Genomic DNA, 17,990 nt, shown 5'->3' with positions numbered 1-17,990 from the left:
AACCCTATCTCAAAAAAAAAAAAAAAGGGCCCTAAGTTAAAGTGAGGCCATCACCCCCTAGAGAGAGGGTGCAGGACACAAGCTCATGCATAGGACCCGAAGGTGGCCACCCACAGCCAGGGGAGAGATGCTCAGGAGTCCAGCTCTGCGCACCATGACCACAGCGTCCAGCTGCGACCGCGCTGGGGACGCCCAGCTCCTCTCTGGCGGACAGGCCTGGAGCTGCCCTGCTGGCTCTCCGGGGTTCTCAGCCAGCACGCGCGCGGGGACTGTCCCCAGGAAGGCCCCGCAGGACGCCTATGGTCCGCATTGCTGTGTTCCCTGCCCTTCAGGCAGCAAGGTCGCTCCTCTCTCCCGAGTGTCGCTGTCTCCCCTTTTCCGGCTCCCAAAGTCCTCGGGTGCAGTGGGTGGCTCCAGCCGTCCCCTGGGCATCCCTGGGAACCGCCTCACCCAGGGCCCACTCAGCGGATGGATAAGCTCCTTGGTGCCCCTTCCCTGGAGAGAGGAGACCTGCGGGGCTCTGCCTCCTGTAAGAGGCGAGGCTGGACGTTTGTCACCCTCTGCCAACAACCTCAGGGCTGTCCTCCAAACTGCTCGCCACGGTCCCCCTTGACACTGTGGGCAGAGCTCCAGGGGTCGAAGTTTGGTTGAGTCTGTGCCAGGACTTTTCCGAAAGCGAAAGGCCTCGGGGCGGGGTGGGGCGGGGCGGACTGCTCGCTGGGAAGTCCCAGCTGGGCCACTGACTGCGGCGGTGGCGGCAGAGGGAGCAGCGCCTGGGCTCCTCGGAGGTCTGTGTGCCTGGCTCGCCCCGCTCAGCTGGCGCGCTGTGCCAGGGCTGGGTCTGCCCACCCAGCAGATGCGTCGGGCAGGTGGGACTGGAGCACAGGTGTGAGGACAGCAGGGGAGGCCTCCAAGGACTGAGACTATTCCATCTCTGCAGGTGGCTTCCTAGAACGGTCCCGCACGGCCGTTCAGGCACTGGGGACACAGGCACCGTGGACGCGGAAGGCACACGCGTGCAGCCTCAGCCCCGTCGGGGGTCGGGGTGTCCTCCTCCAGCACCTGTCACCTACTGGCCTGGCTCCCGGCTGGGTCCTGTGACGAAGAAAGTGCCCTGGGCTGGGACTGGGGCCACAGCAGGTGTGGACTGGACTGGGAGGAGCTGCTCCTGAGCCTGCAGGGAGGTGGCAGCTGAGAGTGAGGCCTCCGAGGGCCGGGGCAGCGGCTTGTGCAAAGGTGAGTGTGGCCCAGGCCAGGAGCAGGTGAGGGGGAGCAAGGGGCCTGGAACGTCAAGGAAACGGGGCTGCACTTCTGGGGGTGCCAAGAGACCGCCTGTTAATCTCTACCTGGTTGCCTTAGCTCTTCCAGGAGAACGCTAAAGAGTGGCAGTGAGTCCTTGTCCTTGTCCTTGTCCTTGTCCTTACTTTAGGAGCCAGGGTCTAGCTCGCAGGGAAAGTGTGTAGGGCAGTTGCAGGATCCAGCAGGGCCTCCCTGCCTGCTCACTGGAGATGGCGTCACTGGAGAGGGGCAGGTGAGCTGGGAGCGGGTGGTGGTGGGCAGCAGCAGGGAGCTCAGCGTGGTGCAGCCTGCCCAGGGGTCCCTGGGGGACATGCAGGCTGACTGGGGGAGATCCAGCCCAGGCCTTCACACTCAGCTGTGGCCCTGGCTGTTTTTGTACTTTTCATTTGGACACAGGGTTTCACGCAGTCAGGAAGTTGCCCCAGCTCAGTTTAAACTTTTTTTTTTTTTTTGTCTTTTTCATTTTTATCGGTACCAGGGATGGAACTCACGACCACACACTTGCAAGGCAGTTGCTTATGCCGCTGAGCTAAATCCCCAGCCCCAGTTTAAACTTTTGATCCTCCTGCTTCAGCCTCCTAGAGGGCTGGGATTGCTACTCCTGATTTTGGGGGAGGGCTGATGGGCTAATGGCCCCGTGTCAGGCCGGGTAGGGGCGTGCCCGGAAGACCAGGAGGAGGGTAAATGCTGCAGCAGGGGGCTCTATGAGCAGCGGGTACAGATGCAGGCTGCAGGGGGTAGGGTGACACCCCGACTTGACTTCTCGACCACAGCCAGGGCAGCCAGGGTGGGAGTTTCCAAGGACAGTGTTTCAGTGTGACCGTCCCTCTTCTGTGGCTGGCCTGCAGCACTGCGGTGGTCCAGCCTGGACAGAGTGGGGCCAGGGCCCAGGACGCAGGCTGCTGGGGTCTACAGTACTGTGGGCATGTGTGGCACTGAGACCCATTGTGGGGCTGCTGCCTCGCTGCTCCCAGGTCCACGAAGCAGAGGACAGAAAGAGACAGAGATGCCCTACCGGTGCCAGCGGAGGGGCAGCCTGGCTGGGGACCCACAGAGGAGGCTGGGGGCACGAGTTCGGCAAGCAGCCAGCCAGGGGCTGAGGGCATTGCTCATGCGGGACAGTGCACTGCTCCTGACTGTGCTCGGGAGTGGGGGGAGGCACAGACCACAGCAGAGGCCAGATCTCCACAGGGACAGCCACAGGCACATCCCTGAGGACCCCAGGGAGGTGTTCAGCAGTGAATCCTACAGCCCAGTCACATATGGGAGCAGAGATGGAGGTCATGGGGCTGAAGCCAGCAGGGGGAGCTGGAGGTGCTGTGCAGGTCGGATGGCCCGTGAGGGTTGGGGTGCAGATCGTTGGAGCCCCCACAGTGAAAGCTGGTGGAAAGTCAATCTGGAGGGGCTGTGAATGCCGGTCTTGGGACTTGTGAACAGCAGGGGCAGTAGGTGTTTGGAGCAGGTGCAGGGGCATAGCACCCTGGGCCCCAGTGCTGAGGCACGGGACCCCACCCCCGACACTGAGCAGGACTGAGGCAAACCCTGCCCCTCCTGCCTCAGCTTCCCTATCCATGAGGCAGGACACCTGACCCCCACTGCTGATGTCTGGAAAACTTGGTTCAGAGTACACAGGAGGTACTAAATGTGACCTTCCTGCCACCGAGCAGGCCTGTCACTGGACAGGGCCCTAGGAGCTTCTCAGAGTGGATGCTGCACCCACAATAAGCCAGAGTTCACTGATTTCTATAGGCAGAGCTATTTGGGTTTCTGAGACAGGGACTCACTATGTGCTGGGTTCCACGCAGCTCTCCATGTTCCCAGGGGGAGGATGGTGGGGGGTGGAGAAAAAAGAAGGAAAGCCAGAATACAGACAGCCGTGGCCATACGGAGCCTCTGCCTTGATTGGAAGTAAAGAAGGGAGGGAGGGGGAGGGGGAAGAGGGAGGGGGAGGGAGGGACCCTATGGCTACAGTGCATTCCTGTATGCTCAGGAGGTCGGATATCACGTGAACCCTTCGCCTAAGAGCTCATCCACATGGCTGGCCTCGGGCAGTAGAGCAGCACGCCCATGACTTGCCTCAGGTGTTCTGTGTTCTTGAGACCAGACTTGCTCCAGCCCTGCGCATGAGTGATCTCCAGCTTCAGCTGCTCCCATCTCCCCCGTTTCGGTTTTATAGTTGTAAGTGATGGGTAGCTAGTCGAGGTTGGAGGAGCTGTGTTTAGGGGACTCTGTAGAAGACCTTCTTCTCAAATCCTTTCCATTCTAGATGAACTTGTTTGATTTAGGCTAAAGATTCCCAGTTCAAGATTTTAAATCCCTATATATAGCAATTTAATCTTGCGTTATCCCAGAACAGTGAACAGTTACTAGTGTAGTTGACAACTGTTTTAAACCTTTGTGGTCACACTTTCCTGCTGGATGATTAAGACAAAATTAAGGTGAGACCTGTGTTATAAATGCTTGAATTATCAAGGTCAGTTGAATCTTCTCAGAATTTACCTTGGAGCCCTGTACACCATCTCTAGTGCTTCAGTCAGTGCCAGCTGTCTGGATGAGTCCGGTCATTGCTTGCCCAGGTTGCTTTCTGTGAAACCTTGGGGACCCTCCTCTCTCAGTGAGTCTCCTTAGGCACACTGCGCCCTGCAGACATTTATCCTCTCGGATCCTGCAGGCTCCTTGGTCAGGAGTTTGTAAAACTCACCAGAGTTGCAGGATGTCACTGAAAAGGTTCCCTCATGTCCTGGGTCCTCTGAGGGCTGGGGCCAAAATCCTGGCTGTCCTCCTAGCCCATCTATATACACCATATTGATTTTCATTGTTATTACTGACTGGTGACCTCATTCTGGTTGACATGAACCTCCTATCACAATTAATTAGAGCACAAAAGAAAGGCAAATGTGTGGATCTGAAAGAAAAGGTCTATTATCCTAAGCAATCCCTGTTTTACATTTTGGAAGACCTGTACATCTGGAGACATGAATAAATTTAATACACATGAAATTAACAAAAATCAAGTCACAGCCATATGAACACTATATGTGTTTTATATTTACTCTTGTACCACAATATCTATAAATTTGAAAATATCTATAAATTGTCTTATTTTTTAAAAAATTAATCTTTTGGGCTGGGGATTTAGCTCAGTGGCATAAGCACCTGCACCTCAGTGGCATAAGCAGGCAGTCATGAGTTCGATCCCTGGTACCGGTAAAAAAAAAAATACCAAATGACTAAAAATTAATGTTTTGACAATGACCAATGTTAAAATATCACGATAATATACTTTAGTAACATTTATTGGGGTGTCTCCCACTAAGCTCTGGGGATCACTGGGGCTTCCTATTAATGAACAAAGGCTGGGAAAATTTCTCCTAGGCAGCTGCTCCTTTATTCACTGACAGGAGTCATGACTAATGATCTTCTCAGTCTCCATGTAGTTACCTTAACAAATTTCTGATGACCTATGAGAAAACCAATTCTGATACATTGACCAGCTGGTAACTCAGGTGAAAACACACCTTTGAAATCTATAAACCACATTAAATTATGAACAAATAATCCAAAAATACAAAAGAAAACAAAAAAATTGTTGAGTTCAAATTAAAAAATAAATAAAGGTCCTCACAGATGGGACCAATGAGCAAACAACATTTACAGGCAACCTGCTGGGCTGGAGATACAGCTTAGCACAAGCCCCACTTGGCAAGCACAAGGCTGTCAGTTCGATCCCTGATACAAAAAAAAACAATCTGCTTACAATACCTGAGTGCACTCAAATATATTTTTGGCCAAATTAAATTATAGTAATCCTTTTATAATTTTAGAAGTTTTTAATTACAAATAGACTAGTCAAAATTTTTTGTAGGTCAATTAGCAGAAATCTCTTATTAGAAAATTTGGAAGTAACAAAACCTTTTATCTGTAAATAATATACAATTTTATATCTTAATTTGTCTTAATACTGGCAATTTTCATGTCCCTTTTTTATGCATCCTCCAGCTCAGCTGTCTCTCTGCACTCTGTCACCCACTCAGATCCTCTTTTCCCATTTCTGACTACATCTCCTGGGCATCTTGGGTCAGTTTCTTTAACTGGTCCCGGGTCAGGTCTGGTTCCATCTTTGTCTATCAGCTGTGGCACAGTCCCCAAGGCATCACCGCCATGGGACGGAGCATCAGCTTCTCGACAGCAGGAGGGACCCACTCTTTCTCTGGGTCTGGGCCCACGACGCAGTTGGACAGCACACTCTGCACCCAGGCCACACAGCGTTTTCTGGAAAGACACAAGCAAAGCCTCCACCCAAAAATTAGCACTGGCTAGGTCCCTTCCATTGTCCCTCAGGAAAGGTCTTTCTGAAGGACACTTCTTACTTATTTCCTTTACCTGATCGAATTGTCTTTCAGCTGCTGTAGCCCCATCCCCAGCAAGATTTAAAAAGTTAATAGCATATACTGCTAAGTGAGAACTGGAAGAGGTCCTCTGCTTCCCTGCTTGGTTTCACCAAGCTCTTGGGTGGGAAGGAAACCTAGCTGTAGCATCTGATGGGTCACCAAAGAGTACAACTATACCCTGTGATACGTCACGACCCCATAGAGTGACCAGTATACTTATAAGTACCTGTATACGTACAGGAGGACATAAGGCAAAAAATGTCCAGAATGACCTTCTGCATCCCTGGGGTTAACAATCTAGCACTTCTGCTAGGCTGAGAAACACTGCCCGCCCCCTGTAGATTTGTAGTTGCCACCTCCAGGGGCCATGCTGTGGGCCACTGGCCTTAGGCAGTGACTGGACCCTCTGTGCCTGTCTCAAGCCTTTAAACGATTTTCCTTCAATAATCAGTTCCACCTTGGGATGATCCTGTTTAATCTGTTGAACCCAATAAGCATCCAAAGACCCAAAGCCCTTGGATCCCCTGTCCTTATTTATAGATTTTACATTTTTGTCAAAAGAAGAATGACCAGTTGAGCAATATGAGATACTGGGGTGACTGCAGTGTTGGACAGCTCGATCCCTAACCTGTATTCTGTATAATCAGCATCAGGGACACCAGGCAAAACTGGAGGCCTTTAAAGTAAAACCACTGTGGCCTAGCCGGAGCCCCACTGTTCCCTGAGGGAAAGGTCCACAGACTCCAGGAGGAGCAGCCTGGGGTCCCAATGCAGAGTTGGTATGAATCTGGAGCGGGGATGAGGTCTAAGCCTCTGCTGTCTTTTATCACTTGCCAGGGCTCAGAAATGTGCTGGCGGTGGAGGGTGGGGCTGGTGAGGCGTTAGGGAAAGCGCCCCACTGTTTGGTGGGGGCACAGCAGCCCTACTGGGAGTTTCCTGGAATGGGCCAGCCGTCCACATCCATTTTGAACTGCATCTCTTGCCCGATTTACCTCGTCTATGCATTGTACAGCTCCTAGAAGGGTTCCTGAAGGGATGGATAGTGGCTGTGTTGTCCTGCCTGGTTGCAGCAGAGCAATTTTGGGAAAAATGTCCCCCAGTCCCACAGCTGACAGAAGCAACCTTGTCCCCTCCCTTTCCTCTGGGCCATGGACGAACAGCCCGAGTGCCAGCTCTGCTAGGGCCCCTGTGAGGGGCCCACGTCTGCACAGACCTGGGTCATCGCAGACAGCGCTGCCCGACTGACTTTCCCCGACTCCTAAAGCCCCCTTTACACGCTTGCACTTTCAAAGGCCAAGAGTTGAACAATTACTTTGTCAGCCTCAGAGCTGTTGGTAATCCTCTCACCAGCCTGCTGTAGGTGTGCCACAAAATCCTGAGAAGTTTCATCGGGACTCCAGAATGGAGGTCAGATCCTTCCTTTGAAGGAAGTTACCTACCGCCCTTATGGCAGGTATTTTAATTTGTTCATATCTTTGTAGCTTAAAAGTCATTTAAGGACCGTGGATATAGCTCGGCAGCATAAGTGCCTGCCTGGCAAGCACAAGGTCGTGAGTTCAATTCCCAGTACCAAAAAGTAACTTGATTATTTGTGACAGCAAAAGCACCTTCTCTGGCTAACATGTCTTCTGTACTGGCTGTGTTGTGAGCAGCACTGCAAATGGCCTGATTCATGCACAATTCAAAACATTTTCCTTCCACAGTATATAACGCCCCTGCTTAAACACACTTTATTCTCTTCCAACCCTTTGGGGTCCTAACCCGCTGTGCTGTAAGTTCTATTGAACGTAAGGTAAAGGGGGCTGCGGTCCATAGGGAGCAGTCGCTTGTTTGAACTCTTTTAGGGTCTTAAAAGGCATGGCTTCACGAAGACGTGTGGCTTGTCCCTGATCATCAGGGATTTGGGTTTCAGCAACAGGGCAGACATGTTCAGATCCTTCCGTGGACTCCCGCCTGTCTGGCTTCTTTTAACACCAGGTGCCAGGGAGAACGAGAGGATGACATTGCTCCTTGACAGGTGCCAGTTTCAACCTGTGCTGCAACTCGGGTTCTCTGAGCTGAGGAGGAGAAGCTGGGCCTGGCGGTGCAGTTACTGTTATCAGTTTGTTTTTTTTTTTTTTTTTTTGTCTTTTTCCTTTATATCGGTACCGGGGATCGAACTCATGACTGACTGCTTGCAAGGCAGGCGCTTATGCCGCTGAGCTAAATCCCCAGCCCCACTGTTATCAGTTTTACCTCAAGCAGCTGTGAAATTGATGCCAGTGAAACACGTGTAGTGAGGAAAGGTGGTTTTGCCCCGCCGTTCCTTCCCCATCCGATTCAGCAAAGCTCGAGGCTTTGGGCTCTATCCCGGGGCTGCCGCCTTATTGTCTCTTTCCTGTCTGGACTTAGCTTTAAAATTGTGCTCCGAGCAGAATCCTCCGTGGCCCTCTCAACAGGAGCACGAACACCGAGACCCTCCCGATCCAGGTCCGGTACGGGAATCTGTACCTGAACAAGTCTGGTCTGTTCTTAATGTCCGAGATAAAATCACTGCGCCTCTCTTCGGCTCCTCGGGAGCTGTCCCCCTCTTGGTGTGCGCCCAGCTAGGGGTCTCCTCTTACCTGCTCTCCAGTGAGTTCCCTCGTTCCCTGGGTCCCTGCTCAGGCACCAAATGCTCTCCACGTTCCCAGGGCGAGGATGGTGGGACAGAAGAAAAGGACAAGAGTGGGAAAACAGAAAATCGAGGCCTGATGGGAAGGAAGGAGGAAGGGAGGGAGGGAAAGAGGGGAGCCAAAGCTCCCATGGCTGCAACATGTTTACTCACACACGCAGGAGGTCGAGCGTCACCTGTAAACCTCTTCACCTAGCAGCTACCACGGCGCTTGTCTCAGGTGTTCTGTGTTCTTGAGACCAGCCTTGCTCCAGCCCCACACGTGATCAATCTCCAGTTTTAGCTGCTCCCCAAAACTGTGTAGGTCAGGCTGGCCTTGAGCTTTTCCGTAGCCCAGGCTGCATCAGCCTACCAAGCCCTGGGATTACAGGTGTGCACTACCACATCTGGCTCTAAGAAAAAACTTAAAAGTGCACAAAGAGTGTGAGCACTCAGGAGAGAGAGGTGCACGTTTCCTGGCACTGAGAATGTTTGTGTTTGGAGAGGATTTGGCAAAGGCGTCACATCACCTGGAAGGACAGTGGCCCGTTTCACAGCTAGGCGCTGTTTTTCTCTTTTAAAATGTGAAATTTAGCATTATTTGAATGGTCTGTTTCTTCATTTTAAGATCAAGTTCCTGCTCTTTACCTTCTCAGCTAAGCTATTTTATGGACTCCCAGTGTCCTCAAGGGATGGGGGTTGAGGGGTTAGGAAGAGCCTCAGTTAGCCCAGGGGGTCTGAAATGGGTGGCCCTTGTGACCCTGACTGTATCCCGGGGAGGCCATCCAGGCAGCCCCCTTACATGTGTGTCAGGCCTGAGCCAGGCAGCGTCCCTGAGCCCTGGCCAGGGCAGGACAATGACCCGTGATGGGGGCGGGGCTGATAAAGCCCTATCAATCACTGGGTAAGGCTCCCTGGTGGGGTCTCCTCCCAGCCACGCAGGGGTCTCCAGAGCCTGAGGAAGACTGGCCAGCCAGATCCAAAGACAACCTAGGAGGGGTGTAGGTGACTGGCCCCTGTCTGTCTCAGGGAACCGAGGCTGGTGGGGACAACTTGCTCCACGACCCTGGGGTCTGGCACCTGGGCTTTGTACAGGGGTCCTGTGGTGGGGAGCCACAGAGCCACAGAGGAGCTGGGGGTCCTGCCGCTGCTTCATCTGTGACTGCAGCGGGTCTGACCCTTCTTTTGGCCTCAGTTTCTCCAAGTGTAAAGTGAGCCCTTGCTAGTCAGTGCCTTTCCCCACTCAACCCAGTTTGCAAAGTGCAGTGCGCAGGAGGTCGAGGGGCTGGAAGTCCCCTCCTCCTTCCTGCCCCACCTTAGCAAAACCAGGAAAGCAAGCAGCCAGGCTCCAGTGGCTCCCACACCTTGGTCCCTGGCTGCAGTCTCCACCACGGAAGCCAGGAGAGCAGGGGGTTCAAGAAGGAGCAACACAGGAAGCCCCTCAGCCCCAGTTAAATATAGACCGAGCCTCCTCCTACTGCCTTCCCTTGGGCTACTGAGGGCTGTGGTCAGAGCAGGGCAACACCAGGGCAAAGGTGGGCTCCACAGCGTCCCTGCTCTCCTACAGAAGCAGTCGGCCTTTTGGGGAAGCGGTGAGCTGGGGGTTCCGGAGGGCAGGAAAGGGGCTTCTGGAGGGAGGGCTGGGTGTTTTAGCACTGAGAAGCCCGGATGTGGTCACTGAGCCTTGCCCTTGTCGTTAGGCTGTGGGTAGAGCTGGGCCCCAGAACCCACAGTGCAGCTCTTCCCTCCAGTCCTGTGTGAAGTCAGGTCTGGCACTTGGGGAAACTCTCTATGAGGGTGTTATCAGCGCAAGCTCCTTGAAGGAAGAAGAACTCACCTCCCAGCGCCCCCCTGCAGCCCAGCCCAGGTGCTCTGGCCAGGGCATGGTGCCTCCTCTGATGCTTCCTTTCTGATAGCTCAGGAGGGTGCCACAGCCAGGAAGCCTCTCCTGACCAGCCCTTGGGTCTGGCTGAGGTCCCGGGGCCCCTGTCTGCTCAGTGGAACCAGGGTGCCCTCCAGGCTTTTCCAGCCTCCTTCTCACCCGCAGGTCTCCTGTTGCTGAGCTGCTGTCGATGCTGAAGGTGACCCCTGGACCAGAGTCCCAAAGCCCCCAGGAGCATGGGGAGCGAGCATCGCCAGTTGGGGGCACTCGGTGGGTGCGGCAGGCCTTTTCCTGGGAGAACCCAAGGAGGCACTCCCAAGAGATCAAGAAGGACCCAGGCCGGCGCTGGAGCTCCCTGTTCCAGTCCTTGCGGCGGGTGGTAGACCAGCGCCCAGCTGTGGGCCAGTGCCAGGTCCCTGCTGTGTCAGAGGAGCCCTCTGTAGTCATGGGCCGTTGTGGTGCCAGCCAGCAGACATCACTGCAGACAGGTGAGGGCTCAGGGGACCACGCTTGTGGCGGGGGTGCGGACGAGGCCAGAGCGGGCAGCAACTGAGCCCACGCTTCCCAGCTCTCCCACACCCTTTTCCCTGCACAATCGAACTTCAGTTCTTACAGCATCTTAGCGAGCCCCGCCCCCCCCCATGAGGAAAGTGGGGCTCAGGGAGGTGAAGTGACTTGTGAGTCTAAGGCTGGGGTTTGAACCTAGATCTCCACCGCTGTAGAAGTTGAGGGCCTGGGGTGTGGAAATAGCAGAGAGAGAGAGAGAAGGGTAGCAGGAAGTGTTGACCCTGGGCAGCAAGCAAGCAGGCGGAGGCCTGGCACTGCAGGACGTGCCCACCCGCCTGGCCTGAGCTCTGACCCAATTAAATATGCAATCAGGGCTGTACAGGAGGCCACAGGAGCAGCTCGGTGGGGTGGGGGTGGGGGTGGGGATGGAGGGGAGTGGTGCGAGGGGGTGGGGAGGGCCAAACCAAAGTGCCCTTTCTGCAGGGTTTTGGTTGGTCCCTGCTTCTGACTCTTGGAGGCTTCTTTGATCTTAGGGCGTCCGGGCCAGGCCCAGGGTCCGGGAGGTGGGCGCCTCCCACTGTCCCTGTTCTCCCGGCCTCTACAGAGGGCAAACCCGTGGCCGACCTCATCGCTGAACAGCACCTGATGGCAGCGTTCGAGCACCTGCGAGACCTGGAGACGCGGCTGGTGGCTGAGAAGACCTCTAGCGCCGTTCAGGACCCCACAGGCTTTGCGCGGCGCGCCATGGACGTGTCCCTGCACTACGACCGTCTGGCTGATGAGATGCGCGCCATTGTGCGCGAGACCCTGGGCCCCGAGGGCGTGCCCGCCGCCAAGCTGACTGAGCTGGCCCTCATGGTGCGCGCGGAGGAGGAGGCCCACTCGGAACCGCCCTCTGGAGGCGACTACGTGCGCGTCCCGCGCCACTGGCGCAAGCACTGGGAGGACGCCGTGCTACAGAGCGCGCAGGAGCGCGTGCGACAGGCTGCCAAGAGTACAGGCGAAGGCACCACAGGCGAGATTGCCACCCCTGGGGCCGCAGAAGGCGTGCCCGGCTTGGCCCAGCTTCTGACCGACCTCGGTGGTGTGGTTCGACGCGACCTGCAGAAGGTGCACCGGGAGGTACAGCCCGCGTATGCAGCCGCCGGCTTCCCTGCGTGGGAGACCTACCTGCGTGCCTTCCACAGTGAGGTGGCCCAGCGCCTGCAGGAGCTTGTGCCCAAGGCCCGAGGCTATGAGCAGCTCTACCTCCTGCTGGACTGGGTCACCAACGTCTATGGCAGGTGAGGCCTGAGGCGGGCCCAAGCACTAAGAGCGGCTTGCACTGCCCACCCCGGGCCTTGGGAACTCGCTCCTGGAGCAGAGTGCAGCTTTCTCCCCGGCCTCTCTAGGGACTTTGACCCGCTTACCGTCTGTTAGCCTTGATGTGTTCCCACCCCAGGTTTTCCCAAGGGCCCAGCACGGGCGGGTTCCCAGAGCAGCAGAGGCCCACGCCAGCATTAAGAGGCCACCTCCCGGGGCAGGACCCCCTGGGACTCACCCACTTCCCCTCTGGTGGGCACGGCTGTTGGGGGCTGCTGCCTACACTCTGCGCTGTGACAGAGGCCCACTGCCTCCAGGATGAATGGCCTGGGCCCACAGGCAGGCGTGGGCTCCCTAAGTAGGGGAACTGTGTGGTGTTTGGGGCTTGCACCAGGCCTGGGTGCTTACAGGCAGGCTGGCCGGGCGGTCTGGACAGCCCCTTCAGCGGGCTGTGCAGGAAGAGCTGGTGGTCAGAAGCTTCAGGGTGGTGTAGGCCCAGAGTCCTAGGGCTGGGCCAGGGTGTGAATGGACGTGGGGTAGGAGGTGCAGCTGTGCTTGCCTGGCCCCTCAGCACCCTCCCCCTCCTTCCAGCCCGGACTTCCTGGATGTCTCAGAACTGGAGCTGCCCCCAGTTCTAGCACCTGAGGCGCAGGCACAGCTGGAAAGGGACTGCGCCCACGCCCTGGAGGTGGGGCCGGGTCCTGCAGGGAGGCGTGGGGCGCTGCGCTGGGGAGGCCTACCCTGCGGCCTGACCTGGGCAGGTTGGTCCTGTCCCTCCCGGGAGGCCTCACTGGGCCATCCGTGCTTCCCTAGAGCAAGATCTCAGGCTGCCTCGACTGCATCCTGCAGCTGGAGCAGAGACGCTGGGCAGAGGCCGAGGACCCTGAGGTGCTGCAGGGCCAATACCACGCAACCCTGTCCACAGACATCCACATGGTGCGTGGCAGGAACCCCGAGCGATCACACCCGGTTCTAGCGGCCTCTCCTGGGAGCTGGAAGAGCCAGGGACCCGCAGGATGCCTGGACCTGGCAAGGCTGGCGGGCCTGAGTGCAAGGAGGCGACTCATGGGCTGAGGCAGCTGAAAGCTAGAGCTAAGACCTGCGGCAGAGCGGGGTGGGCGGGATCCCCCTACCTTCCCCCGTTTCCCTCCCAGCACTGAGCTGTGGTGTCGCCCCCAGCTGGTGGTGGAGCATGTGAAGGCGTCCAGCGCCATCTCTGCCAAGCTCGAGGCCACCACCCTGAGGCTCTGCGCGCAGCAGCTCTGCCTCTTTGTGCCCAGGTGCGCGTGCATCTCTGGGGAATTAGAATGGGGATGGGAGGTGTGCACCCCCCAGGGCTCTGAGTGCTATACCCGCAGATGTGGGGCCCTCAGGGCGCGGCCTGGAGTCTGGGTGGAATCCGAGGGAGCCCAGTCCGAGGCTCTGCATGCCCTGCCCAGGTTTGAGAAGGCTTTGCTGGAGTCGGGGGTGGCAAGTGAGCCCCACTTGGGTGCCTACATCAACTCCTGCGAGGAGCTCAGGTGGGTCCTGCGCCGCGTTGCCAGCAGGGGGCGTGCGAGCCCCGGAAACCAGGGCGGAGGCGGAGGCGGAGGCGGAGGCGGAGGCGGAGGCGGAGGCGGAGGCGGAGCGCGCGCGTGGACCAGGGGCTCATTCTGTGCTAATGGAGAGAGAAGCCTGAACCCAGTGGACGCAGCGCTGGTCCCCTCCCTAGTGTGGCCCGTCCTGACGCTGCCAGGAGCCGTGCCCTCCCTGTCCAACTCCTGGCACAACTCCCTTCCTCAGCGCAGTGCAGCTGGTCCCCGGCTGTCGCAGGCGGAGGGAGGCCGTGGCCTCATCCCTGGGCTCGGTCTTCTTCCTCCCTTCTTCCCAGCCAGGCTTTTTCCTTCTGTGGTCGGGAGCCGACCTACACTCTAGCTGCGCGGTGCAGGCCGTGGGGTCCGCCACAGCACAGCCTCAGTGTCGCCCTCTGCAGATGCGCCGGCTGCCGGGAGGGAATTCCCGCTCTGTGCCACGCTGGGCTCCGATCCCAGCGCCGCCTGGTGTTCAGCTGTGTGCCTGCACGAAGCACTTTGTCTCAGTCCCTCTCTGCCCTTGTGACACCTGGGACCGACCCTCTACCCCCTAGGCCCTGCAGGAATGCAGGGGCCAGGGCGGAAGTGACCCCCAGCCAAGACCCAGCAAATGCCTGACTCCCAAGCACCTCCAGTGACCTGCTGCATTGTGCCAGGGACTGAAGGGGCCACAACAGGGCCTCCGCATACCATGCTGTGTCCCAAGTCTGGCCTCGGCTTCCTCACCGTGAAATGGGGTCATTGTCACCTTAGAGGGCAGGGAGAGAGCTAACGGAGGCTCTGTGTGGAGATGGCCACGCTGCACTGTCCTGTCCCCAAAAAGGATGGAGGGGTGTCCCAGAGCAGCCAGAGGGAGCCGGGTTACCACCACCCCAATGACCTCCCCTCTGTGACTGCTCCCAGGCTGCTTATTGTCACCCCTCACTTGGCTCTGCTCTCACTACACTGCAGTCCAGGGCTGCCTCTCACATGGTAGTGTAAGTGAGTGGAGCTGCTAAACGCCCAGCCTGCAGGGCTTTGTGCTAGGCTTTGCTCAGGGACTTGCTCCTCGGTGTGCACCTAATGTCTCACCTGGGCCCTTCACCAGGACCAGTCTTCTGGCCAGGTTCCCGGGGTCCCTGGAGGAGGTGGAGAAGCCCCTGGTAGTGGCTGTCAGCAGCTTCCAGAAGCACTTGCTCCAGGGCTTGCAGCGAGATATGCAAGTGAGTGCAGGACAAAGCTTCCTTTCCTGCTTGCCGTGCCCAGCAGGCGCCTTCTGTCCCTGAAGCCCAGGGCCCATTTCAGGGCCATGTGTTTCGGGGTGGGTGGGGAGCCAGACGTCCCAGCAGAGCAGGGGTGTTTCAGAAGCACCTGCCTCCCCACTGCAGTTCCACTGCCAGGACCCAAGCCAGGGATGGTGGCCCCGGGCCCCTCACAGCGCTCCTCCAGGTGTCCTGAATTCGGAGGGGACAGCACCAGGGACCCAGTGGGGGCAGAGGGTGCCCTGGGCTCACTCCCACGCCCCATCCCAGCCACTCTTCAGGTCTGTGTACACCAACGACTGGCTGTCCCAGGACAAGCTGTGCCCCCTCCTGGACAAGGTGAAGGCCTTTGCACACCACCTCACACTTGTGACCCCACCCGTGGCACAGGTATGGCAGGAAAGGGTTCAGAGCCAGTGGTGCCAAGGGTTTAGTCTTTGACCCCAGCCACGACCTTGACCCCACCTGTCCAGGAGACACTGGAGGAGGTGCACCGGTTCGTGGTCCGAGAGTACCTGGCGCAGGTGCTGAGGCCGAGGAAGCACTTCCGGGGTGAGGAGCGCTTGCGTGGGTCCGAGAGGATGAACGAGGACGCCCAGGCCATCAGTGAAACTTTCCAGGACTTGGTAGGAGCAGTGTCTGGTGCCCCTGAGCCCTCACTTGTGCCCTGGACTAGTGCCCCCTTTCTCAATTCTACTCTGCCTGGAGAGAAGGGAGTAGTGGCCTGGGGGTCAGTGACTGTGCCCTAATTCTGCCCTTGCTATCCACCCGGAGAGGCTCAGTAGGGGCGAGCCAGGTAGAGGTGCACTTGCAGGCATTGGCATAGTTGTGGGGCTCACAGGAGGGACAGAGGGATGCGGACCCATCTGCTGGCCAGCCCTGGGGGGCCCCTCCACACCCAGCCCTGGTCTGGGCCACCGGCCTCCACTGGAAGTGCGAGTCCTGGCACACTTCCAGCTCAGGTCTGGGCAACCTGATCTGCCACCCGATCTGCACAACACAAGGACAGAGGCCACCAGTGCTGGCCCTGGAGCAGGGGGGGGGGTGTGCTCCGCACCCTCCGAGTCTCCGTGTCTCCCTAGGGCTCTGAAGCCAAGTGGCTGAACCAGGCTGTCCCGTGCGTGGCTGAGATCCTGGGTGAGAGGTACAAAGATGACATCAAGTGTCACCTGGAGACGCTCATCCGGAGCTTCCCCGACATCAGGTCTGCAGCGCCCTGTGCCCCACCGAGCGCCTGAAGAGAGAAGTGCCCCAGGACTGGGTGGGCAGAGTGGAGGAGGGGTGGGGGGGTCAGATGTGGCTCCACCCTGCATGGACCATGGACCATAGCCCCCACATATTCTGAACCATTCTTCATCAGCCCCTCCTGGGGGGGCATGCTCTCCCTGAAGTGGGGGAGCAGGTGTGACCCCCCCCCCCAGTCCAACAGCAAGTCCTACCTCGTTTGGGAGGCCAGAGGCTTTGATCCTGGGGTGGGAGGGGCACTGTGAGTCATCAGAGCCCATGGAAATCCCAGTTCAGCCTCCCAGGGCTTGGACATTCCAGAATGGGGAGGTGACAGAAAGCCCCGGGCCCAGTCCCTTCCCTGGCCTGCTACCCCCAGGGAAAGTTCATGGCCCCAGTCCTCGGGGCCGGTGGTCGCCCTGGTGTGGATCAGAGGCACCAAGGGTCCCCAGCTTGATGCGACCCTACCACCCGGGACTCCCTGGTACCTGTGCGCCTGTTCCTTCCCTGCGGCCTGTGCCTTTAGGCCCTGCCACCTTTGCTGCAGTGCAGGGTCCACGCTACTCTGCTGCCGCCTCTGGAGCACCGCTGGCCCCTCTGTGCCGGCCTCCCTGACGCGGTTACGGGAGTACAGCATGACTCACACTTCCCAGAATCAGAGGGTGGCGTGTCGGGGATACTCTGCAGTGCGCCCCTCCTCTCCACAGGCAGAAACACGTGCTGGCCATCCTGGCACTGCGCAGACTGGGCCGCCGTCGGAACCAGCACCTACTGCAGCACTCGCAAGGCCTGCTGGGGGCCGGAGCCCGGGCTGGGAGCGTGGGCCCCACCCGCAAGCTCGTGCTCTTTGAGGAGATAATGGTGCCTGCTGTCTCCATGAATGTGCTGATCACCTGCCTCTGCTGCTCCCCAAACTGAGGGGGCCCTGCCGCCCTCCCTGAGGCCTGTACCCCAGGCGAGGAGCCCTGAAGTCAGTGGGGGTCTTGCACCCAACTCTGCAGCCTGGAGTCCTCAGAAGAGGGAGTGGAGGAGGATGGAGATATCTGAGGAATTCCAGGAGGCACAGGGCGGCTGCCCCCCATCCTGCCTGCCAGGAAGGGTCTCCTGCTTTGCAGTTCCCACCACCTACGGCTGAGAGTGCAGGATAGTGTTTATTCTAAAAATAAATATCAATTAAACTGGTGCCTCCCTACTGAAGGGCAGGTCAAGTTGGCTGCCGGTGGGAGGCCTGGGTGCACCTGAAGGAGGCCTCTGCCACCTGCTTTGCCCGTGAGAGACGGGGCAGCCCAAGTTGGGGAGGCCCCCGGAAGAACTGGCCTCCATCCTGGGACCCTGGGTCCGTGCTCCTCTGGCTCATGCCCACTGCTCAGGCCAGAGGGGCAAGGAGAGCCAAGGCCTGTTCTGCAGCTTGAGGTATTTGGGTTGCACAAGGGAGGGACTTCCCAGCAATGAGAGCTGTTGGGTTCCCGCAGTGGGTGGCACCAGGGAGCTTGTTGGGGGAGACCCTTAGCTGGCAAAGCCAGCTTGGCTCGGGTCTGTACCTGCAACCCTCCTTCTGGCTTGGGCTGAGGGTATGGCTGTGGGAGCCTGTTTGCACTGGCAGTGCAGGGGGAGCCTTCAGGGAAGCCCCAGCTGGCACCCAGGTGCAGGCCCCGACGCCTCCCAGCCTGGCCCTGACCCTGGCCCTGGCCCTGGCAGGAGTGGGTCAGGTGACTGCAGGTGGCCGGGGTCCTGATGCTGGATGATCTTTCACCTCCAGAGCACAGGCCCAAAGGCTGCCCTGTAAAGTAATTGGGGAGTGCCTCTCTGCCAGCTCCCCCAGCCTTGTTCCTGTTGTCCCTGTGGACAGTGGGGTGGGGAGGGGCAGTGTCCAGGCAGATTGGCCACCTCTCCTCAAACCTAGGCTGGAATACAGGTCCAGAAGGAGCCCGATGGGCCCAT

General features: G+C 58.0%; 1 protein-coding gene and 1 long non-coding RNA gene across 3 annotated transcripts; one reads left to right on the top strand and one right to left on the bottom strand.

Moving 5' to 3' along the window:
• Window positions 1–708: 708 nt before the first annotated feature.
• Exoc3l4 (exocyst complex component 3 like 4) lies at window positions 709–17,231 on the top strand. Of its 2 annotated transcripts, XM_063241309.1 has the most exons (13): window positions 709–788; window positions 941–1,236; window positions 10,370–10,692; window positions 11,316–11,994; window positions 12,605–12,701; window positions 12,827–12,949; window positions 13,193–13,293; window positions 13,453–13,533; window positions 14,672–14,786; window positions 15,096–15,215; window positions 15,299–15,451; window positions 15,908–16,029; window positions 16,757–17,231. In XM_063241309.1, the coding sequence occupies exons 3-13, from the start codon at window positions 10,395–10,397 to the stop codon at window positions 16,965–16,967; spliced, it is 2,100 nt and encodes a 699-aa protein (XP_063097379.1). In that variant the 5' UTR covers window positions 709–788; window positions 941–1,236; window positions 10,370–10,394; the 3' UTR covers window positions 16,968–17,231. The 2 variants fall into 2 exon arrangements, with proteins under 2 accessions (XP_063097379.1, XP_063097380.1); XM_063241310.1 differs by lacking the exons at window positions 709–788; window positions 941–1,236 and adding an exon at window positions 10,058–10,189.
• Window positions 5,195–8,063, bottom strand: LOC106026052 (uncharacterized). Its single transcript, XR_001199676.3, has 2 exons — window positions 7,926–8,063; window positions 5,195–7,767 (listed from the first exon to the last, which is right to left on the bottom strand). It is a non-coding gene; the product is annotated as an uncharacterized LOC106026052 (long non-coding RNA).
• Window positions 17,232–17,990: the final 759 nt, after the last annotated feature.

Source organism: Cavia porcellus, unplaced genomic scaffold, assembly GCF_034190915.1.
Source record: "Cavia porcellus strain 051 isolate PalLab524CR breed Dunkin Hartley unplaced genomic scaffold, mCavPor4.1 scaffold_31, whole genome shotgun sequence".
In the NCBI taxonomy this organism is placed as follows: domain Eukaryota; kingdom Metazoa; phylum Chordata; class Mammalia; order Rodentia; family Caviidae; genus Cavia; species Cavia porcellus.
Note: the sequence above shows the minus strand (reverse complement) of the source record. Positions and strands in the feature narration are given on the sequence as shown.

Coding starts and splice junctions, on each gene's coding strand:
- Exoc3l4 (XM_063241309.1), top strand. CDS start 10,395: ATGCTGAAGGTGACCCCTGGACCAGAGTCCCAAAGCCCCCAGGAGCAT. Junction 12,702..12,826: donor ACTGCGCCCACGCCCTGGAG/GTGGGGCCGGGT, acceptor GTGCTTCCCTAG/AGCAAGATCTCAGGCTGCCT. Junction 12,950..13,192: donor TGTCCACAGACATCCACATG/GTGCGTGGCAGG, acceptor TGTCGCCCCCAG/CTGGTGGTGGAGCATGTGAA.